Genomic DNA, 24,662 nt, shown 5'->3' on the forward strand with positions numbered 1-24,662 from the left:
CCCCCACCTCCACTTCAGCAGCTGTTGAACAGGGTGTTGGGGCCTGGCTGATCCATCACTTGCCTGCTAACTTGTGTTTGACAATAGAGGCTAATAAGATTAGACTGCTTTCGAACGTTTCCAGAGGCCACAAGAATTATTTTACTCCTTTTCTGCGAACATGCTTTAATTGTAGGTATCCCTGTAAATTTTGCCAACCTGCAATTTTCAACTCTCACCACTAGCATCAGTGCAACCTGCTGTGCATAATTTGGCAAATAGTTGATGACCGTAGATGATTTGAGCATTTTACCATTCCAACAAGATTTACACCGCTCCATAACTACTGCAATCTGACTCACACCTGAAATGTATCCCTGTTACTGAACAGTGATAAATGTTTGGAACAATCTGTGAGTTGAGACAGTGGAGACAAAGGAATCAGGGCCTTCAAAATGCTGCTGGTTTAGGGGAGGGTGATTTTTATTGTGCCAAGTGACCTTTTCATATCCCTAACTTCCCTCACATTCTTTCGACTGGCCTACTGCGCTGCTTGGCACTAGACAACATGGTGGCCTTTAACCACTTAACTCAGTCCAGCTCCAGCCACTTCAAAGTTACTGTACTGAAATGGAGCCAAGCAGTTACCATACAGTTGATGTGGATGTGCCTGGTCTTTGTTTAAAAAAACAAATCAAAATTTTCATTTTCATTTAGATTATTATATATTAATTAGCCGCAACCCTCTGAAAGTGGGCCTTTATCGCACAGGCTACACACTGGTTGGTGGGAGGAAACACAGAGGTTGTTGTGATTGAGTATGCAAAGGCACACGTCACATGAGGAATTGTATGATTTCTGGTGTAGATAGGTGCAGGAAGCTGAGGAATAAACCACCGTAACTAAAACATTGATATTCAGCACACATTATAAATTTAGACAAAGCAATAAAAATCCCCTGGTTTTTAACTGTTCCCTATCCAATAACAATTCCAACACATAATGATTGGTTAAGTAGTCACAGAATTGTTACCGTGCAGAAGGAGGCCATTCGGCCCATGTCGTCCGCACCAGCTCTCTGAGCATTTTAACTTAGTGCCAATCTCATGCCTTTTCCCTGTAAACCCTGCACATTGTTTCTATTTAAATAATCATCCAATGCCCTCTTTAATGCCTCAATTGAACCTGCCTCCACCACACTTCCAGGCAGTACATTCCAGACCCTAACCACTCACTGTGTGAAAAAGTTTTTTCTCACCTCACATTTGCTTTTTTTTGGGAAACACTTTAAAACTGTGCTCTCTGGTTCTTGATCCGATTATGAGCAGGAACAGTTTCTCTCTATCTACCCTGTCCAGACCCCTCATGATTTTGAAAACGTCTATCAAGTCTCCTCTCAGCCTTCTCCTCTCCAAGGAAAACAGTCCCAATTTCTCCAATCTTTCCTCATAACTGAAGTTTCTCATCCCTGGAACCATTCTTGTAAACCTCTTCTGCTCTCTCTCCAATGCGTTCACATCCTTCCTATAGTGTGGCACCCAGAACTGTACACAATACTCCAGCTGAGGTCTAACCAGTGTCTTATATATGTTCATCCTAACCTCCCCACTCTTGTACTCTATGCCCCTATTAATGAAGCCTAGAATAAACATAGAAACATAGAAACTAGGAGCAGGAATAGGCCATTCAGCCCTTCGAGCCTGCTCCGCCATTCATTATGATCATGGCTGATCACCCAATTCAATAGCCTGCTCCTGCTTTCTCCCCATATCCTTTGATCCCTTTCGCCCCAAGAGCTATATCTAACTCCTTCTTGAAAACATACAATGTTTTGGCCTCAACTACTTTCTGTGGTAGTGAATTCCACAGGCTCACTAGTCTCTGGGTGAAGAAATTTCTCCTCATCTCAGTCCTAAATGGTCTACCCCGTATCCTCAGATTGTGACCCCTGGTTCTGGACTCCCCCACCATCGGGAGCATCCTTCCTGCATCTACCCTGTCTAGTCCTGTTAGAATTTTATAGCTTTCTATGAGATCCCCCCTCATTCTTCTGAACTCCAGCGAATATAATCCTAACCGACTCAATCTCTCCTCATATGTCACTCCCGCCATCCCAGGAATCAGTTGGGTAAACCTTCGCTGCACTCCCTCTATAGCAAGAACATCCTTCCTCGGATAAGGAGACCAAAACTGCATGTAATATTCCAGGTGTGGTCTCACCAAGGCCCTGTACAATTGCAGCAAGACATCCCTGCTCCTGTACTCGAATCCTCTCGCTATGAAGGCCAACATACCATTTGCCTTCTATACTGCCTGCTGCACCTGCATGCTTCCCTTCAGCGACTGGTGTACAAGGACACCCAGGTCTTGTTGCACATTCCCCTCTCTCAATTTATAGCCATTCAGATAATATCCGCCTTCCTGTTTTTGCTACCAAAGTGGATAACCTCACATTTATCCATGTTGTACTGCATCTGCCATGCATTTGCCCACTCACTCAGCTTGTCCAAATCACCCTGAAGCATCTCTGCATCCTCCTCACAGCTCACCCTCCCACCCAGCTTTGTGTCGTCTGCAAATTTGGAGAAATTACATTTAGTTCCCTCATCTAAATCATTCATATATATTGTGAATAGCTGGGGTCCCAGCACTGATCCCTGTGGTACCCCACTAGTCACTGCCTGCCATTTGGAAAAAGACCCGTTTATTCCTACTGTTTGTTTCCTGTCTCGCAACCAGTTTTCTATCCATCTCAATACACTACCCCCAATCCCATGTGCTTTAATTTTACACGCTAATCTCTTAGGTGGGACTTTGTTGAAAGCCTTCTGAAAGTCCAAATAAACCACATCCACTGGCTCCGCCTCATCAACTGTACTAGTTACATCCTCGAAAAATTCCAGTAGACTTGTTAAGCATGATTTCCCTTTCGTAAATCCATGCTGACTCTGTCCAATTCTGTCACTGTTTTCCAAGTGCTCAGCTATTAAATCTTTTACAATGGACTCTAGAATTTTCCCCACAACCTGGCTGACTGGTCTATAATTCCCTGTTTTCTCTCTACCTCCCTTTTTAAATAGTGGGATTACATTAGCTACCCTCCAAACTGTAGGAACTGTTCCATACAATACTGTATACTTTAGTAACAGCTCTCTCTACCTGTCCTGCCATCTTTAATGACTTATGTGTATATACACACCCAAGTCTCTCTGCTCCTGCACACCGTTTAGAATAGTATCCTTTATTTTATACTGTCTCTCCATGTTCTTTGTATCACCTCACACTTCTCCGCACTGAACTTCATCTGCCACCTATCTGCCCACTCCACCAATGTGTCAATGTCATTTTGAAGTTCTACACTGCCCTCCTCACAGTTTATAATTCTCCCAAGTTTTGTGTTATCCGCAAACTTTGAAATTGTCCCCTGCACACCAAGATCTAAATCATTTATATATAAGAGAAAGGGTCCCAATACCGACCCCTGGGGAACTCCACTACAAAGCTTCTTCCAGCCCAAAAAATACCCATTAACCTATCCCTCAGCCAATTTTGTATCCACATTGCTACTGTCCTTTTTATTCCATGAACTATTCCTACACCAGAAGGTCAAAGATTTTAACCCTGTGTTGCCAAGGAGCTCCTGCCTGGTGACATTTGAACTATGTGCTTTGTGGAGGCTGCAGAAAACCTGCTGAATAGAGTTGGGGGGAGCCTCATGAATATATTTAAATCAGGGCCACACACACACACACACATCTCTGAACCCAAGCAGAACTCAGTGCCTGAGCAGGTTGGTAGCCGTGACTCACCATGACTTTGCGTAGGGTGTACCTTCTGGATCGGATGTCATCCATGAGCATTTCATACGGTGTGAGCTGGTACTCGATAGGCAGGGGGTTGTATTGTCTCTCTTGCACCTTCTTCAGCTTCACACCATTCCGCAAATCTCTCATCACTTGCACCCAGAAGCAGGCCTGAAAGTGGAAGACAATTGCCGTTAGTGTTGGAAGCTGCACTGACTGAGATCCCTTCAGAATGAAAGGAAAAGGGGTTTTCACGATGTTTTGGAAATGGTGCCATGGAGAAGCACCTTTGTGCCTCTATTAGAGAGAAAGAAAACTACCATCTGACACATTGACAAGAGGGCCGGGTCCATAGAACCATAGAACCATAGAACACTACAGCACAGAAAACAGCCCATTCGGCCCTTCTCCTTCTAGTCTGTGCCGAAATATTATTCCGCTAGTCCCATTGACCTGCACCTAGTCCATAACCCTCCAGACCTCTCCCATCCACGTATCTATCTAATTTATTCTTAAAACTTAAGAGTGAGCCCACATTTACCACGTCAGATGTTAGCTCGTTCCACACTCTCACCACGCTCTGAGTGAAGAAGTTCCCCCCAATGTTCCCCCTAAACCTTTCCCCTTTCACCCTAAAGCCATGTCCTCTCGTGTTTACTTCTCCTAATCTAAGTGGAAAGAGCCTACTCGCATTTACTCTGTCTATACCCCATACAATTTTGTAAACTCCAATTGTTGTTTACTCTTGACAATGGGCTGGAGCCTACTGATAGCAGGAGAAAGTTGGAAGAAAGAAGAAAATGAATGGCAAGATTTTGCAAAATAGTAGAACATTACATGAAATGGTTTGTTAAAAGGTTTGTCCGCTTCTTAACAAGAGGCTTGTCTATCAAGGGTGACAATGTGGATGAATAATCCCATCTTCTGAATGGGGAGGATTATCTTCAGTTATGTGGAAAGATTAGAAAAGCTGAGATTATCCTCCTTAGAGCAGAGAAGGTTAAGGGGAGATTTAATAGAGGTGTTCAAAATGATATGGAGTTTATATTTAATAAATAAGGAGAACTTGTTTCATTGGCGAGTGTGTCAGGAACCAGGGTACACGGGTTTAAGATAATTAGCAAAAGAACCAAAAGAGAGATGATTTTTTTTTACCTAGCGAGTTGTCACAACCTGGAATGCACTGCCTGAAAGATTCAATAGTAACCTTCAAAAGGAAATTGAAAATAAACTTGAAAAGGAAACACTTGCAGGGCTATGGGGAAGAGCACGGTAATGGGTTCAATTGGATAGCTCTTTTACAGAGCTGGCACAGGCATGATGGGCCAAATGGCCTCTTTCTGCACTGTGACATTCTAGGGTGCTATAATTACCAAGTCAGACGGTTTGAGTTCAAATCCCACTGTGGCAAATTGGGAAACTGAAGTAATTAAATCTGTTGAGTTGCAGGCTGACACCCAAAAAACGACCACCAAACATTCCAGATTGTCGTTAAAAAAACCAATTAATGTCCTTCAGGGAAGAGAATCTGCCATCGCTGCCTGGTTTGGCCCATATGTCACTCCGCTCCTTCACTACATAATTGTTTCTTTATGCCCCCAAGACAGACAGGGCTGTGCAATAAATGGTGTCTTGTCAGAAATCCTGAGAACGAATAAAGAGAATTCACCGATTGCAAGACAGAGTAGCAGTACCTGGTGTGTATGAAAAACAGGCACTTGTAAAGGTGGTGGGACATTGGGCAGACAGGCTGGATCTCGTCTTGTACTGGTGGGTACAGGAAAAACTGGCACAGAATTAGCCATAGAACATGGATGCCCTCACCCCACAATTTCTTTGCAACTTACACTGACTCCAGGGTTATCGTAATTATTGAAGAAGACAATAACCTGTAACCTGACAACAGACACAAATTTTTCATTCATATTATGGGAACAGACAGACATTCAGTCTTCAGTGATATTTGCTGATTTAATGACTACCTGGGTAAAATGGCTCTTCAGGATCATCACACAAACTTTCTGCTTTTATTTACCTCAAAGTAACAATTGTTTGTCTCTCATGAATAGAGATGATATGGGGTGATCTGATTGAGGTGTTTATCTTTTGAAGTGTTTAAGATGATGAAAAGAGTTGACTGGGTAGATACAGATACTCCTGTGGTGGGTGAGTCCAAGGGGAGCATCCAGGGGTGATGTCAGGCAAGCATTTCTTCACACAAAAGGTATTGGGAATCTGAGACTTTCCTCCCAAAAAGCTGATGAGGTTGGCGGGGCGGAGCAGTGTCGGTGCGGGGGGGTGGGGGGGTGGGGGGGGCTCAATTGAAAATCTCAGAACTGAGATTGTTAGGCAAGGGTGCTTTTTGTTAGGCAAGGGCATTAAGGGATATGGAACAATGTGGGGCGGGGTGGATAGAATTAAGATACGGTTCAGTCGCGATCCAATTGAATACTGGAACAGCCTTGAGGGGCTGAATGGCCTCCTCCTCTTCCTATGAAATACCAGTTTCCCTGCAAATGTCTCCCCTTTTCCCTCCCTCCTTTCTAAGCCTCATGCTTGCTTTGAATTGCAAGCTGTTATCAAACCTCTAACACCATGAGCAAGCAGCGTTTTTCTTGTATTTTATCATGACAGGGAGACATTGGAATGTAGTGACTGTTATAATTCAACGAAGCACAGAAACCTCCTCCTTGGGGGGAAAGTGTAGCCTGTCCCGTTTGAAGTCGAAAGATTTCTGCTATTTCCCTTCATCCCCTCTCCAAGCTCAACTTGTCCATGAAACCCGTCTCCTGCTCCCTCAACGCTATTATTCCCTCTAAAAACCGCTGACTACCCAACTTTGTTTCCTGCTCCCCATGCAAGCTGATATTGTAAAACTTTCCCTCACCTCAGGTACTGTCCCCCTTCCTTTCAAAACTGCCATCACCACTCCCCTCCTTAAAAACTCTGACCTTGACCCCTCTGTCCTTGCAAACTGCCACACCATCTCCAATCTCCCCTACCTGTCCAAGGTGCTTGAAAGTGCTGTCGCATTCCCAAATCTGTGTCCATCTTTCTGCCAGCTCTATTTTTGAATTTCTCCCCATCAGCTTCCCCACCCCACACACCCCCTCCTTGCTACCACAGATCTGAATAGTCCTAAAGGAATTCTTAAGTATCATTCCCTGTGACTTTGACCATGATGGATTCTCCTCCGCCCACGGAGAGGAGTAGCAGCTGGCATTCTTGCTCCCTTATCCACGCTGCACTTCCTCCAGTAGTGTCAAGCTGCTGATCTTTTATTTGTGAACAGTGATGCTCAGTTTTCACATGTCAACATACAAAAACTTAGTTATTTCTCAACTGTGTCATGTGCTGGATTGAACACTGTTTTATAAGCATTTTACAGTGCACTCTTTGTGCCACTCGTCCATTTTTAGCTGAATGATAGCAAATACATTTGGACAAGTTTCAGGAAAGAGTTAGGCGTGGTCGACCCGGTTCACTCTGAGTGCTGCTCATCAGGACCAGTAATCCAGTGGGCTGAATTAAAGATCTGGGAGACACAAGTTCAATGTCAGCTAGGGAATTTAATTTCCGACGATAGATAACTTTGGAATGAAAAGCTAGTATCAGCGATGATGACTATTGGATAATTGTAAAAATCCATATGATTCACTAATGACTTTCAAGGAAGGAAATCTTCCATCCTTACGCAGTTTGGGTTCTAGATCCAGAGCAATGTGATTGACAATTAATTGTCCTCTGAAATAGTCAAGGAAGTCATTCAGTCAAGGGCAATAGAGATGGGCAATAAATGCTAGCCTTTCCACTGACGCCCACATCCTGTGAATGATTTTTTAAAAAGTTATAGCAGCTTGTGAGGGTTTCCTTGTGAAACATGGACTTCTCTCTTCCCCTTCAACTGTGCACTTCCGGCTTTCATCGGTACTTACATAAATAACTACACTGAGTTCGGTACTGTTATATATAGGCAGAATTCAGGCTGCTTTTTGGCAGGTGAATGAAGATTGAACGAGGGGTAAGGGGGTGAAGCAATGTCAGTATTTTACAGACAGTGGGAGTCAGCAGTTAGATGTGGCGTTTGGCTGAGAAGTTTATAGAGTGCCCTCCCCTGAGGTGTGCTTGGAGGCGGGGGAGCACTTAATCGGGCAAGTGGGTTTCTGTTGGGTACTCCAACGCCTTCCTGCCTCTGCCCCATTTACATCCAGGGTGGGAAGGCTCATGGACAGTCTTCCCACCCCACTGCCAATTGAGGCCCTTAAGTGGACAATTAATTCCCACTCAGGGGGCCTCATCCAGCCGCCACTGGTAGTCAACCAGCAGTGGGAACACAAAAAGAAGTCCCTGTTGTGTTTGTTTGTGTGCATCTGGAGGGGAGACATTTGTTGTCAGGCACTCAGTGCCAGGTCGAGGGAGCCAGTATTGGGAAGCAGGGTTTGGGGAGGGGGGCTGCCACTGAAAACTAACCCCCGTGCCATTGCTGCCAAATCGCCCTCCCCCCCACCTCCCATGGCACCCATCCCACCCTCACTCACCTGTGGCCTAGTGTCCCTCACTGATCCTGGGCCCCTGGTGGGTGCATTGCCAGCAGCTGCCACCACTCCCAGTGGCACTGCCTGCAATAGAAAGCTGCCAGCCTCTGATTGGCCAGCAGCTCTTGGTGGCCTGACTTCCACTCCTGGGTCCTTGATACCAGGGAAGGGCTGCCACTTAAGTGCCTGATTGGCACCTGATTCAGGGGGCCTTCCCTATAGGAGGCTCTCCAACTAGCGGGCAAGACCCTAGTCACCTGGATTAAATACCGCCCATAGAGTCAAAACAACACAGAAGGAGGTCATTTGGTCCACCAAGTCCATGCTGGCTCTTTGTAGAGCAATCCAGTCAGTTCCATTCCCCTGCTCCTCTCCCCAAAACAACACAAGTTTAAATCCTTCAGGTGTCTATCCAATTTCCTTTTGAAATCATCCTTCGTCTCTGATTCCACAACCCTCATATGTGAATTCCAGGTAATTATCACTCAGTGTAAAAAAAAAACTCCTTCCTCAGATTCCCCTGCATCTCTTGCCCAAAAATCTTAAATCTGTGTCCCCAAGTCCTTGTACAAATAGCTAATGGGAATTCCTTTCCTTTACCGACCTTATCTATACCTGTTATAAGCTTTAGGGGAGACAGTGGCTTAGTTGTGGTAATACAATTCAGAGGCCCATGATGTTCTGTGGACAATCTCATCATGGCAGCTGGTGGAATTTAAATCCAATTCATTAATCTGGAATATAAAGCTAGTCTAAGTAATGTTGACCATGAAACTATCCTAGATCGTTGAAAAACCCATCTGGTTCACTAATGTCCTTTAGGGAAGGAAATCTGTCGTCCTTACCTGGTGTTAGGAAATAGAGATAGTTTAAGTAAGTTATGTTGGTATTTGTGGTGTTATGAATGAGTTTTAGCTTTAAAGGTTAAGTTTGATTTGTATTTCTGTATCTGTGTGTTAAGAAAGGTCAAATGGCATTTTAGTTTCACTTTAGAAAGGTGCTCACATTTCAGATGAGGAGGCAAGAGAATCATCAGAAGGAGAGTTCGAAACCCTGGAGGGGAAACCCTTGTGGAAGGCGTCTGAGAGAAAGCTTCGGTTTGGGAGAAGATTCCAAGGCAAGGTCTTGGAGGGTGGGGATTAGAAACCCTCGAATGAAGGACAGAATTCAGTGAGACGGGTTGGCTCACAGTGTGGCAAGCGTCTGGGGGGAGTTGAGGAGAGATCCATAACATCTGGTTGAGGTGGCATCTATCACTTGAGGTGAGTGTGGTGTGTCTGACTGCAGAGTGCCATAGGTTTACAGGGACTGTGTATTTACTATGTACATTAGAGTATAAGGTAGCTTTTGTAACTCGTGTTATCCTTACAAATCTGTATACATCTGTAAAGGTATAGTTGTGGGTGAAGGGATATTGTAATATAGTTCATCTTTACTTGTTGAATAAATGTTTTATTCTTTTGTTAAAAGTTCATCAGCTGACTCCTGTGACTCTGTTCAGTAGCTACTCTCCACTTATTTAAACAAACCAATAAAAGTTAGGATCTACCAAGCTGGGTTCCACTCTGGGATCAGGCTTGTCCAGGGGTAACCTCAGCTGGTATCGTAACAAAGTGGGGGCTCTTGCAGGATTTGAACATGCACAGCGGGTGATTGGACATGGAATAATAATTGGTCCGAGGTGAGGTGAGAGTGATTGCCCTTGACATCAAGGCAGCACTTGACCAAGTGTGGCATCAAGAAGCCCTAGCAAAACTGGAGTCAATGGGAATCAGGGGGGGAACTCTCCACTGGTTGAAGTCATACCTAGCACAAAGGAAGATGGTTGTGGTTGTTGGAGGTCAGTCATCTCAGCTCCAGGACATCACTGCAGAAGTTCTTCAGGGTAGTGTCCTAGGCCCAACCATCTTCAGCTGCTTCATCAATGACCTTCCTTCCTTCATATGGTCAGAAGTGGGGATGTTCGCTGATGATTGTACAATGTTCAGCACTATTTGTGACTCCTCAGACACTGAAGCAGTCCATGTCCAAATGCAGCAAGGCCTGGATAATATTCAGGCTTGGGCTGACAAGTGGCAAGTAACATACATGCCACACAAGTGTCAGGAAATGACCATCTTCAACAAGAGAGAATCCAACTATCGCCCCCTGATATTCAATGACATTACATCACTGAATCCCCCACTATCAACATCCTGGGGGTTACCATTGACCAGAAGTTGAACTGGGCTGGCCATATAAATACTGTGGCTACAAGAGCAGGTCAGAGGCTAGGAATCGTGCGACGAGTAACTCACCTCCTGACTCCCCAAAGCCTGTCCACCATCTACAAGGCACAAGTCAAGAATGTGATGGAATACTCCCCACTTGCCTGGATGAGTGCAGCTCCCACGACACTCAAGAAGCTTGACTCCATCCAGGACAAAGCAGCCGCTTGATTGGCATCATATCCACAAACATTCACTCCCTCCACCACTGACGCACAGTAACAGCAGTGTGTACCAACTACAAGATGCACTGCAGGAATTCACCAAGGCTCCTTACACAGCACCTTCCAAATCCATGACCACTACCACCTAGAAGGACAAGGGCAGCAGACAGATGGGAATACCACCACCTGGAAGTTCCCTCCAAGTTACTCACCATCCTGACTTGGAAATATATTGCCGTTCCTTCACTATCGCTGGGTCAAAATCCTGGAACTCCCTTCCTAACAACACTATGGGTGTACCTACATCACATGGACTGCAGCGTTTCAAGAAGGCAGCTCACCATCACCTCCTCAAGGGCAACTAGGGATGGACAATAAATGCTGGCCCAGTCAGCGAAGCCCACATCCCATGAATGAATTAAAAAAAAGGTCTGGGACTGAAAATCCTTGGCATTGGTGGGATTTGTGAATCCTTTTAACAAGTACGTGGAGGGAAAGAGGTACTGAACATAGGAATGGAAGTTGCTGTGAGGTATATTATACGGGTTGGAATTCGAAATGGCGTTGGAGGTTGCTAAGACGTTTTTACAGATGGAAAATGCAACTCTGGCTGGTTTACAGGAATTAACCAAGAGTGAGTTGATGGAACTGGCGGATAAGCTGGAGTTAGAATTACCTGAAGGGGCACGGAAAGTAGACATAGTTGAGATAATAGCACAGTATTTAAAACTGGAAGGGGTAACAGAGAGACCACATTTTCCAGGAAGTGAGGCACAGCTGGAGGCAGTGAGACTTCAGTTACAAATGAAGAAGCTTGAACTTGAACAATCAAAGGAAATGAAAAAAAATTGGAACGAGAGGCAAAAGAAAAAGAAAGGACAGAAAGAGAAAGGGAATTTCAAAGGGAGAAAGCGGAAAGGCAGGAGAAAGAAAGGAAGCTAGAGCTGGAATTCCAGGTAAGAGAGAAGGGTAGAGAAAGAGTGGCAAGAGAAAGAGAGAAGGAGCGAGAAAGGGAATACCAGCTTAGAAGGCTGGAAGTTAAGAATGAGATCTCAGGTTCTGCGGAAAGTTCTGATGAGGAAAAAACCTTCAACCTAAAACCTAGTGGTGAGATGTTCAAGCTTGTGCAAGCTCTCCCAAAGTTTGAGGAAAGAGATGTCAAGGCATTCTTTATTTTGTTTGAAAAGGTGGCTAAACAAATGAAGTAGCAAAAAGAAATCTGGACATTACTTTTGCAGAGTAGGTTGGTAGGTAGAGCTCGTGAGGTTTATGCTTCACTGTCAGAAGAGGTATCAGTGATTATGGTGCAGTAAAAAAGGCTATTCTGAGTGCATATGAGGCATAAAGGCAGAAATTTCAGAACATAAGGAAACAGCCTTGTCAGACCTATATTGAAGTTGAAAGGGTAAAGCAAAGTAATTTTGACCGCTGGGTAAGGGCATTAAAGTTAGAGACAATGTATGAAGTTCTTAGGGAAATAATTCTCTTGGATGAATTTAAAGATTCACTCCCTCTTGTAGTTAGAACCCACGTTGAAGAACATAAGGTTAAAACAGCTAGACAGGCAGTGGAGATGGCTGGCGATTATGAGGTGATCCATAAATCTAAACCTTTTTTCTGTCATCCTCATAAACTTGAGGAGGATAGAAGGACTTGGTCTGGCCTACATGTGACTACAGAACCTCAGCAATGTGGTTGACTCTAACTGCCCTCTGAAATGGCCTAGGAAGCCAGTCAGTTCAAGGGCAATTAGGGATGGGCAACAAAAATACTTCCATCAAATCTCCCTTCAATCTCCTTTGTTCCAAGAACAGCCCCAGTTTCTCCAACCTAACCTTGTAACTAAAATCCTCCATTCCTGGAAACATTCTAGATAATCTCCTCTGCACCGTCTCAAGGGCCCACACATCCTTTCTAAAGTATGGTGACCAGAACTGGATGCAACATCCTAGTTGTGGCCTAACCAGAGCTTTATACAGGTTCTGCATAACTTCTGCGCTTTTGTACTCAATGCCTCCATTCATGAAGCCCAAGATCCTATATGCTTCACTGATTACTCTCTCAATATGTTCTGTCACTTCAAAGATCGATGCACATGCAAACAAACAAACATACGAATTAGGAGCAGGAGTAGGCCCTCAGCCCCTTAAGCCTGCTCTGCCATTCAATAAGACCATGGCTGATCTGATTGTAACCTCCCGCTTACCCCGATAACCTTTCACCTCCTTGTTTATCAAGAATCTATCTAGCTCTGCCTTAAAAATATTCAAAGGCTCTACTTCCATTGCCTTTTGGGGAAGAGAGTTCCAAAGAAAAAAGTTTCTCCACATCTCTGTCTTAAATAGGTGATTCCTTATTTTTATACAGTGACTCCTAGATTCTCCCACAAGAGGAAACATCCTTTCCACATCCACCCTGTCAAGACCCCTCAGCATCTTAAAGGTTTCAATCAAGTTGCCTCTTACTCTTCTAAACTCCGGTGGATACAAGTCGAGCTTGTCCAACCTTTCCTCAATAAGACAACCTGTCCATTCCTGGTATTAGTCTATTAAGCCTTCTCTGAACTTTCCTGGTATTAGTCTCGTAAACCTTTTCCAAACGAGCAGGTTCTCCAAACCTTCTCTGAACTCTGGACTATGCAGCCCCGGGTCGTGTGTCCCTGCACACTCTTTAGTGCTGTGCCATTGCATCTCTTTTGCCTTTTTGTTTTAACATTCTTTTCATTGGGATGTGGGCATCCCTGGCTAGGCCAGCATTTATTGCCTATCCCTAATTGCCCTTGAGAAGCTGGTGGCCTTCCTAACCTGCTGTAGTCCATCTGGTGCAGGTGGGAATGTTGTTAGGAAGGGAATTCCAGGATTTTGAACCAGCAACAGTGAAGGAAAGGTGATATAGTTCCATGCTTCTCCTTATCCCTTTTCTGTACAAAATACCATCTTCTACTTGTCTGTCCATTCTGCTTGTCTATCTTGTGTCCTGTTGAAGTCGATTGGGATTGAGTAGTAATGGGAAGGGAGGGATGTTGTTGATGTTCTGTCAGAATTGGCCACCGTGATTCATCCAGATACATGTGAAACGTTTGAGTGCTATAGGGTATCATTGATATAAGAACTCTGCAAATGACTGTACAATACAACATTTATTGTATTAACAATATTCGTAAAAAGGAAGTATTGATCAATTGAACACAGCCTCTTACCCAGTCAAAGTTATTGAGCTCACTGAGTTCCATATTGGGTTGGCTGCTTTCACCCTTGTTATCCAGCAGCTTCTTCAGATTCTGCCAATCAATCAGATAACATATTAAGACAGAGCACCACAGAATGATAGTGCACAGGAAATGACCATTCAGCCCATTGGCCCTGTGCCAGCTCTTTGAAAGAGCAACTCAATTAGTCAATCAGAAACCCGTTTCATGGTGTCACTGCACCAATAAATGGAAGCAATTTGGCCCAGCTGTTATGTTACCCGACTTTAACAGGAGGAATTCTCCTTTGTGACTGTCCCTGAAATTGGGCAGAATCGCAGTTGGGAACGTCAGGAAATTCAGACAGTGAAGCCTGCTGACTGACGGGCACTGGTCTCCCGACACCCTCCAACATATACTATTTTCGTGGCTGTAATTTTTTTTTGTCAGGGTAATGGAGCTGGTTGTCAAGTGCCAATGTAAAAGCCCAGTGGACATATACGTGCACAGATATAGACAATCACAAATATTGGGCACCTAATGTTTCTTTACCTCTAGTTAAACATGATGAAGGGAGAGGACAATATGACACCCTTTCCTCCCTCTAGTAGTAAGACAAACAAGTGCCTTATTCATTAAAATAAACTCAGGTTTTTGATATAATGATTACTGAGTTCACTGAATATGCAGTAATGTCTGCTTACAGTACCAGGGCAGACTTAATGTCTGGAATTATAACATATCTTCAGAATCTGACAGCTTTTCAGAGGCTATCAGACCTCAGTTGGAAGGATGCAGCTGCTAGCGCTATTCTGGGATCTCCTAGAGCCAAAAATATAAAGCATTAATTTTAACTGAAGAACCCCCAAAAAATTCTGAAAGGAAACTCCATGGTACGTTCAATTCATTTGAGTATAAAGCTGGTGCGTCTGAGCAGACCTCAGCAGTTGATACAGGTACGTCAGAGTTGTGTATGTGGTGGTGCAGGTACCTCAGGGAAGCCAAAGTTGCCGTGGCAACATGAACTCTCCTCCTCCAGCTGTATCGAGTTTGTGTCACTCTCAGTGCTCTTGTGAAACTCAAGCCCATTAGTTCCATCTGGTACTTTGCCTACCTACACAACGTTTTCCCTCTACCATCCCTTCCAGTGCCACATGACCAAAGTATTTCAACCTTTACCTGTCCACTACTGATAACAATCCGTCTATTTTGTCAACTCCCTCCTGTTGTAATACCCACTCGTTTGTATGTCTATCAGTCCATTTCATCTGAGTATTCTTCAGAAACACCAAAGTCCAAAAGAACTGATCTTTCTCCTGTCTCTCTTCTTTGTGGTCCAACATTCTGCACCACAAGTGGCAATAAAAAACATCAATAATTTAAGGAGCTTAACCTTTGTCATTTTCCTGATAGATTTATCTTTCCAAACATGAGTTAGTGCAGTCATTGGCTGTTTGGTCTTTCTGATTCTGTGTTAAATTTATTTGCGATTATTTAATAGTGCCTCAGGGAGAGTGAAGTGCTCTTTCGCGCCGGACCCGACTCTCCCTCCTCCCCCCCACCCGCACAGGTAGCGCTCAGTGCTACCGCTCGCGATCCACACAGGGTGGGCCTTAATTGGCCCCCCCCCGCCATGTGAAATCACGGTGCGGAGCCAATCGCGGATGGCGTTCGGCTCCATGACCACCCCCGCCCGCTCCCACTGAGCCCGCCCGACGAATGGAAAATCCTGGCCAGAGTGTGGAAGGTATGAGTACTAACTTGGAAATTCAGTGGGTGCTTCTTTTTATACCTTTTTTCCAGCCTCCAGTAGCTGGTGAGTTTCAAAGGCATTATTTAAATGAGCAGGTTGGTGAATTTTAACATTTTATCCCTTTAAATGGTTTAAACCGATATTGGCGATATATAAGTATTGCATTAAATTTATAGCTGAACTACTTAATATAGCTACAGATAATAGTTGAGTGATATTTCTAACTCCTAGCTAATCATTGCTGAAAAAGAGATATGATGTCGAAGCTTTTCATCTTGCACTCTTCAGGGCAGATTATGGGGAGGCGGTGGCATAGTGGTATTGTTACTGGATTCTAGAGACCCAGCGTAATGCTCTGGGGACCCAGGTACAAATCCCACCCATGGCAGATGGTGAAATATGAATTCAATAATAATCTGGAATTAAAAATCTGGTGATGGCCATGAAACTATTGCCAATTGTTGTAAAAACCCATCTGGATCACGAATGTCCTTTAGGGAAGGAAATCTGCTGTCCTTACCTGCTCTGGCCTACATGTGACTCCAGGCCCACAGCAATGTGGTTGACTCTTAGTGAACAAGGGCAATTAGGGATGGGCAATAAATGCCGGCCTAGCCAGTGACGCCCACATCCCATCAACAAATTTTTAAAATTTTCAAAGAGAACAACAATTTATACAGATGCTTGGAATAGAACATTAGCACAACCTTGGGTCTAAACCAAACATAGATAAGACAGGGCGTAATGGGATATCACTTCTGTGTGTCCTGGGCAGCCCTTACAGACGTGGACGTAGTGAACCACGAGGATGAATCTTATCATTTACGCCACAAGGCAGCTCGTTAGTCTTACAATAATCTAACAAACATTTTTGTAACATGTTTTTGAGCAGGACTGCGCAGTCACGCTTGGTGGTGGGTCCAATGGATACAAATTTGGATCCATCATTAAGAACGGTGTACAGTTTGTCAACATAGTCGAGCTTGTTAAGGATGACCATTCCAGTCCCTTTGTCCAACTTACAAACATGTGTGTCTGAGTTAAAGCCTCGCAACACCGCCAGACATTCACACTGAATGTGAAAATCAGACAAGTCATTGGGTATACTGCACTATGCATGCACTAGGCACGCTTCCAAGGACCTGGCTGACCCAGCACATGCACATTGCTGGATACCCAATGACTCGTCCGATTTCCACGCGCAGTGTGAATGTCTGGCGAAGTTGCAAGGCCTCAAGGCCAACCCTTGTGACTGCAAATGAGGCAGGCATAGGGACCCAGAAGGCAGCAATGGAGGAGCCTCAACCCTTGCAATTGTCCAACACGTTTGAGGTTCTTGCAGCCTGTACGGAGAGCAGGGGCTGCAGGGTGGATGAGCAAGGGAGTCATGCAGTGGGAGGAGTAAAAAGGAATGTAGTTGTAGAAGGGGACAGTATAGTTAGGGGGATAGATACTGTTCTCTGCAGCCGAGAGCATGAGTCCCAAAGGCTATGTTGCCTGTCTGGTGCCAGAGGTCAGAACATTACCTTAAGGCTGGAGAGGAACTTGCAGTGGGAGGATCGGTAGTTGTGGTCCATGTGGGTACCAATGACATGGGTAGTATTAAGAGGTTAGCTGAGGGAGTATGAGCAGCTAGAGGCTGAATTAAAAAACAGAACCACAAAGATAATAATCTTTGGATTACTACCTGATCCACAAGCAAATTGGCATAGCATAAATAAGATTAGAGAGTTAAATGCGTGGCTCAAAGGTTGGTGTGGGAGAAAGGGGTTTGAAGTAATGTGGCACTGGCACCAGAACTGGAGAAAATGGGGAGCTGTACTTCGGGATGGTCTTCACCTGATCCGTGCTGGGACCAGTGGCCTGATGAGGCATGGAAATTAAGACTGTAGATCGGGCTTTAAAGTGAATAATGGAGGGAAGAGTTCAAGTGAGGGGAGATTTGGAAAGTTAAAGAGGAAGGACCCAGGCAATAGTGCAGGGTAGCAATGCAGGTAATGGTAACCGGAGTGTGACAGGAAGGGACAGAATATACAGATATTAAAGTGCACCAGCAAATATGGTCAGAGTAGGGAAACATGGTTTTAAACTAACAAAGGGGGAGAAGTGTTAAGGTGAAGGGAGATTTAGGAATCCAAAGATAAAAGTTGAGGTGATAGAAAAGTTTATCGACGTAGGAAAAGACAAATTGTGTGGAACAGGAAGTGACAAAGAGTTTAATGGTAATTGTGCATCAGAGAGTAAGGTCCATGCAGGGAATGGTAGTATAAAATTCAAACTGAAGTCACTTTATTTGAATGTACAGAGCATTCACAATTAGATAAACCAATGGCACAAATAGAGATAAAGGTTTAGATCTGACCACCATTACAGAGACATGGTTACAAGGTGACCAAAGTTAGGAAATAAATTCTCAGGGTATGTGAGACTTCGAAAAAAACAGTCAGAATGGAAAAGAGGGAGGGGTAGCCCTGATAATAAAAGATGACATAAGGACATTACTGAGAAAGAATCAGGAAATCAGGGATAGAGATTAGGAATAGCAAGAATTCCTACAAGGAATTTGGGCTTTTTAGTTTTGAAGAAGTGACTGGGATAGGGCTTTATGGGCATTTATCGTAATAAGTACTATGAACAGAATAATATGTGAACTTGTCCACTTTGACAGGAAGGATATAAAAGCAGTATGCTATTTAAATGAAGAGAGACTGCACAACTCTGTGGTACAGAGGGATCTGGGTGTTCTGGTACATGAATCACAAAAGTTAGTATGCAGGTACAGCAAATGATTAGAAAGACAAATGGAATGTTGACATTTATTGCAAGATGAATTGAATATAAAAATAGGGAAGTTTTATTGCAGCTATACAGGGCCTTGGTGAGACCACACCTGGTGTACTGTGTACAGTTTTGGTCTCGTTTGGAAAAGGATATAATTGCATTAGACGCAGTTCAGAGAAGGTTCACTTGACTGATTCCTGGGATGAAACGCTTATCTTATGAAGAAAGGTTGAATAGGCCATATGATCTACTCCTGTTCCTATTTCTTATGTTCTTATGTTTACCCATTGAAGTTTAGAAGAATGAGAGGTGATCCTATTGAAACATATAGGATCCTGAGGGGGCTGGATAGGATGGATCCTGAGAAGATCTTTCCTCTTATGGACGAGACTAGAACTAGAGTACACAGTTTAAAAATAAGAGGTCTCCCATTTAAGACGGAGATGAGGAGAAATTTTTTCTCTCAGAAGGCCGTTAGTCTGGGAATCCTCTTCCCCAGGAAGCAGCGAAGGCTGGGTCATTGAATTTATTCAAGGCTGAGTTAGAATTTTAATAGACAAGGTAATCAAGAGTTATGGGAGGCTGACAGGAGAGTGGATTTGAGATCACAACCAGATCAGCCATGATCATATCAAATGGCGGAGCAGGCTTGAACAGATGAAAGGCCTACTCCTGCTCCTAAGTCCTATGTCCCTATGTCCCTAAATCCACATCCAATATTTCAGCGCGAGACAAGACACTAGGCCGAGGGAAACTCGTGTAATTTAGGGTGAATGTCAGGAAGAATATCTTCAAGTGCATACTAATGGGAATGGCTTCCTGGGGAGGGTAATGGAGGCAAAAACCTTAGGTTCATTTAGTACCCAGTTATGTTCACAATAAGATAAAAGCAAAATGCTGCGCATGCTGGAAATCTGAAATAAAAACAGAAAATGCTGGAAAAACTCAGCAGTTTCAACGTTAACTCTGTTTCTCTCTCCACAGATGCTGTCAGACCTGCTGAGTTTTTCCAGCATTTTCTGCTTTTACTTAAGTCACAATAACTTTCTTCCTCCACAGCTTAGCTAGGATGAGCTAAAAGGTTTTCTTCATCTATATTTACTATATTAAAGGTGCTATATAAATGCAAGTTGCTGTTGTTGACACATCCAATGGTTACACCCAACTTGGTGCATAAAAATCACGTTAAAAGGTTTGGCCCAGTGATGTCTACTGTATAATCATAACATTGTTAGACTGTAGTTGGGTGTTATTTTGACTTGCAGCATGGTAAACACCACATGATTGGGTGGAAGGTTGATTTTTATGCCCCGTCAAATATGACTCAGGATTGCCAGAGGTAGTGGGTGGTCAATAACAGCTGTGTGGGGTGGAGGGATGGGGAATGTTATTTGAGATCAAAGTTCTCAGGTTCTGACTCTAATCATGCCCTCATGCCCTGTATCATTAAAGGAGCTTGGCAAGAAGTGGAATCTCTACAAGGATAAAATTACTTGAATATTGCTGAAAAGAGAGAGATGTTGCTGAAGAGAATGTCTTGTACTCATCAGGACAAACACAAGAATGTCAAATTTCAAATGGTTACACCAATTTATACTTCAGGAGTAAAGGGTGCTGACTGGTTGGCAAGTCAACTCTCATTGGCCGAGCACCATTTTCTCCTGTAGTATAAATTGTTGCAAAAGGACTCTGATTGGCCAAGCACACTTTTCTCCTGTAGTATAAATTGTTGTGATCGTTGGAACTTTGCCATTATTGCATTTGTCCCGATGAGTGCAAGATGAAAGGTTTCGGCAACATGTCTCTCTTTTAAGCAATATTCAAGTTCTGTGCTACCGAGCAACTGTTGTTCAAATTATTGCACAAGCTGCGGAGATCTTCAAATCTAGAATGGTGAGCGGTCAGGCAAGAATACTATCACATTCCACAGGACATCCATACATCTGAGACGACAAGAAGCCAAGTGTTGTGGACGTGCCTTTTCTTTAAATAGATAATTGTCCATTTGAAAGTACAAAGTCCCATTAAGAACCTTTAACAATCTTTCGCCTGCAAGTTAATAGCTGTCTGCCTTCAGACCTCCAGCCCATCAGATTGCTCTGTTTGACTGATATCTCGGTGCTAAACCTGTCAATCATGACATCCATTATAAAGAGCTTATTGATGTTCTTAGGCCTGAATGGACTGATCAATAGACCTAACATCAGGATGCAAAGGATGATTTTAACCCTACTCCGAAACTGGGCGGCCATAACCAAAGGGAATATTTAACCATCAGAGCCCTGCACAGTTCCAGTCGGCTCCTATTTAAACCCGCTCTTCTTGGCAGGCCCAGGCTGAAGCCAGTGGGCTCCATTCATATTTCATGCAGAGCGCTTCCTATGTCATCGTTAAGCCCGGCTGTAATTTTAATGGCTGGCCGAGTGAGGAAGGTGTTGTGTCTTTCCCACCAATGGAAGACGGGAGGAAGGGCATTCAAGGTCAGAAGAAGCCCAGGCAAGTAAGTTCTTATATTTTTTTTAAACTTTCAGCCCCTCAAAGATTTATAGTGTCCCGGAGCTCTAGCTCCCACCTTCCTAAGTGTGGAAACCGCCTCACTCCCAAAACCCACTCACCAGGATTTATATTCTGCTCCTGCCTGCTGACCAATTGCAGATGAAGCCCGGGTGTTAAAGTCATCCAGGCCTAACTCTGCCGAGGTCCAGATGGGATGTCGGTGCCCATTCTGGCACAGACATGATGGGCTGAATGTTACCCATCTGTGCTGTATGATTCTATCTCACACACAGCACACCACACCAACCCCCACCCCCAACCCACTCCTCCCCTGATTCCCGCTTCGGGTTAAAATCGGGTCTATACTGGCAGCACCAAACCACATACACTAAAGGTAGGATCATAGAATGGTTACAGCACAGAAGGAGGCCATTTGGCCCAATGCTGGCTCTTCGCAAGAGCAACTCTCCTAGTCCTACCCTCAGCCCCGGCTTTTCCCCGTAGCCTTGCAAATTTTTCCTCTTCAGATATTTGTCCAATTCCCTTTCGAAAGTCGTAACTGAATCTGCCTTCACCACACTCTTCGGCAATGCATTCCAGATCCTAACCAGGCCCTGCATAAGAGAGTTTTTCCTCATGTCGCCTTTGCTTCTTTTGCCATTCACCCTTCAGCTGGTCCTCTATCCTTCTGATATGCAGAACAGTTTCTCCCTACTTACTCTGTGAAGATCCTTCATGATTTTGAACACCTCTATCAAACTTCCTTTCAACCTTCTCTTCTCCAAGGAGAATAGCCCCAGATTCTCCAATCTATTCACATAGCTGAAGTTCCTCTTCCCTGGAACCACTCTTGTGAATCTTTTCTGCATCCTCTCTAATGCCTTCACATTCTTCCTAAATTCTAATGCCCAGAACTAAACACAATAATCCACTTGAGGCTGAACTAGTGGTTGATACAGGTTCAAGCAAACAAAGGGAGATTTTTTTCACACCCATTTAATCACAAAAACACAGCCACTGAGAGAAGGTAAAGTAGTGTGGGTGGCAGGGGAGGGGAATTAATTGCCGTCTATTGTAGCAAAACTGGATCCTCTACCCGTGGGTTTACGATTTTGCTACAATTGGTGGAAATCTTCCCCCCAGATCAGTGAAGCAATGATGATACTGGATCACTGAAGATTAGATGAGATGGAATGGGATAATGCAGGTTTGATGCCTCGGATTGGAACACACCAAGTGGGAGACCCCAGGCATTGGAGCAGTGTCTCCCTGCCGGGGAAGGGAACACACTGGTGGAGTTTGCCTCTCAGTAGCGGAGTGACAGCCAAGGTAAACCAGGATAACACACATCATAAAAACATGGCATATGGGGCGATCTGTTGGAGGTGTTTGATATTATGGTTGGCACGAGATATATAGAACTGACTGTTTGCAGTGGTTGAGGGGTCTAGAATGAAAGGACAGAGCTGTAAGTGTAAAGAGATTTAAGACAGAGAGTAGGAGGAGGTGTGTGAGGTTATGGAATGCATTCCAAGTCCATTAGCATCATTTAAACCATAACAACTTGCCCTCTTAACATAACAAAATGGGAGAATTTAAGGGGGCACAATGGCAATGTCGCGAGACCCATAATTCATGAGGCCCAGGCTGGGGGCATGGGTTCAAATTCCACCATGGCAGTTGGTGGAATTAAAAGATAGCCTCAGTAATAGTGACCCTGAAACTAGTGTTGATTATTGTAAAAACCCATCTGCTTCACTAATGCCCTGCTGTCTTTACCTGGTCTGGCCTACATGTGACTCTAGACCCATTGCAATGCGGTTGACACTTAAGGTTAAAGAAGAAGAGAGAGGTGGAGAAGCCAACAGGGAGGAAATTCCAGGGCTTGGGTGCCAGGCAGTTGAAGGATGGTCGCCAATGGTGGAATGAAGGAAATCAGGGCTGTCAAGAGGCTAGAATTAGAGGAGCCTGGAGAAGCCAGACAGTTGAGGGGAGGGGAGGGGCCATGGAGAGATTTGCACACGAGGGGTGGAATCAGCCCAGATTTGCACTAGGTGCGGTAGCAGGTGGGAAAGAGGATGTTTTACCCGAGGGCGCAATGGTAGCTTTTCACGCCGTACCATCTGCTTCCTGCCTCATTAATTATGCAGCCACAGGAAACACGCTGTCTCGCTGGCGGGCAGCCTCTGAATCACCCACCACACCGTTTCCTCACTCTGGGTGCCATTTCTAAACTACAGCCGCACACAGTTTTCAATGCTTGCAGCCCAGGACGGCTCCAGTGAAGACATGGCCCTGAAAGCCAAGAACAGTTCAGTGACCCGTCACTGGAATGCCTATTGGAGGCCCGCCATGATGCCGCTCCCCACCCTGTTCTGGCCGCAGGAGGTCCAGCAATCTCACCACTCAGGCTTGGGAGGCGGTGACTATGGTGGTCGGTGCCAATATTGCACAGAAGAGGTCGACCATCCAGTGTATAAAGTGGATGAATGATCTCATCTGTGCAGCCAGGGTAAGGTGACCATCTCATCACTCTAAACTCACACCCTCACAAACTCACACATTCATTGGCATCTCACTCACTGCCAGCTCAAGGGACATCACAACTCTCTCTCACACACACCCTCACATCTCCATCTAGCCTCATCAACTTTGGAGACTGCCTTCTCAGCCCGCACCATCTTGAGGCCACTTGCACAGATCAACGTGTGTCCCCACACACACCCTGGGATACCCCCTTCCCCAGTACGGCCCTCGCCCTGCATTCTCTTCTCTTGCCTGAGGTCACTTCTCCCCCTTCCCCAAGCAAGCCCTAGCCCTGCAGCCACTGAAAACCCACCCCCATCTTATAACTGGCCTGCTAGGTAGAGATCTACCCGTGAGCTCCCCTAAAAGTGATGTGGTGCTGCCTGCGAAGCCTGGCGCTGATGACTGGGAGTGCTGCCCGAAGCAAGGTAGGCAAACAAACCTCGAAGTCCCAAGTGAAGTGCAGCTCACCAGGTGCACGTCGCTTATACATAGAAACATAGAAAATAGGAGCAGGAGTAGGCCTTTCGGCCCTTCGAGCCTGCTCCGCCATTCATCATGATCATGGCTGATCATCCAACTCAATAGCCTGCTCCCGCTTTCTCCCCATATCCTTTAATCCCTTTCGCCCCAAGAGCTATATCCAACTCCTTCTTGAAAACATACAAAGGCCTCAACTACTTTCTGTGGTGACAAATTCCACAGGCTCACCACTCTCTGGGTGAAGAAATTTCTCCTCATCTCAGTCCTAAATGGTCGACCCCGTATCCTCAGACTGTGACGCCTGGTTCTGGACTTCCCCACCATCGGGAACATCTTTCCTGCATCTACCCTGTCTAGTCCTGTTAGAATTTTATAGCTTTCTATGAGATTCCCCTCATTCTTCTGAACTCCAGCAAATATATTCCTAACCGACTCAATCTCTCCTCATATGTCAGTCCCGCCATCCCAGGAATCAGCCTGGTAAACCTTCGCTGCACTCCCTCTATAGCAAGAACATCCTTCTTCAGATAAGGAGACCAAAACTGCACACAATATTCCAGGTGTGGTCTCACCAAGGCCCTGTATAATTGCAGCAAGACATCCCTGCTCCTGTACTTGAATCCTCTCCCTATGAAGGCCAACATACCATTTGCCTTCTTTACTGCCTGCTGCACCTGCATGCTTACCT

At 44.7% G+C, this 24,662-nt stretch overlaps 1 protein-coding gene across 5 annotated transcripts in view; it reads right to left on the reverse strand.

The window, feature by feature from the left end:
* LOC144680000 (protein spire homolog 1-like) overlaps positions 1-24,662 on the reverse strand; it is a 276,542-nt gene that overhangs the window by 98,098 nt on the left and 153,782 nt on the right. For all 5 annotated transcript variants that reach the window (XM_078541063.1, XM_078541067.1, XM_078541065.1 and 2 more), the window contains 2 exons: positions 13,948-14,028; positions 3,789-3,953 (listed from right to left, as the gene is read on the reverse strand). In XM_078541063.1, coding sequence (XP_078397189.1) covers positions 3,789-3,953; positions 13,948-14,028 — 246 coding nt within the window. The remainder of the gene's footprint in view (positions 1-3,788; positions 3,954-13,947; positions 14,029-24,662) is intronic.

Source organism: Cetorhinus maximus, chromosome 4 (genome assembly GCF_964194155.1).
Source record: "Cetorhinus maximus chromosome 4, sCetMax3.hap1.1, whole genome shotgun sequence".
Taxonomy (NCBI): Eukaryota; Metazoa; Chordata; class Chondrichthyes; order Lamniformes; family Cetorhinidae; genus Cetorhinus; species Cetorhinus maximus.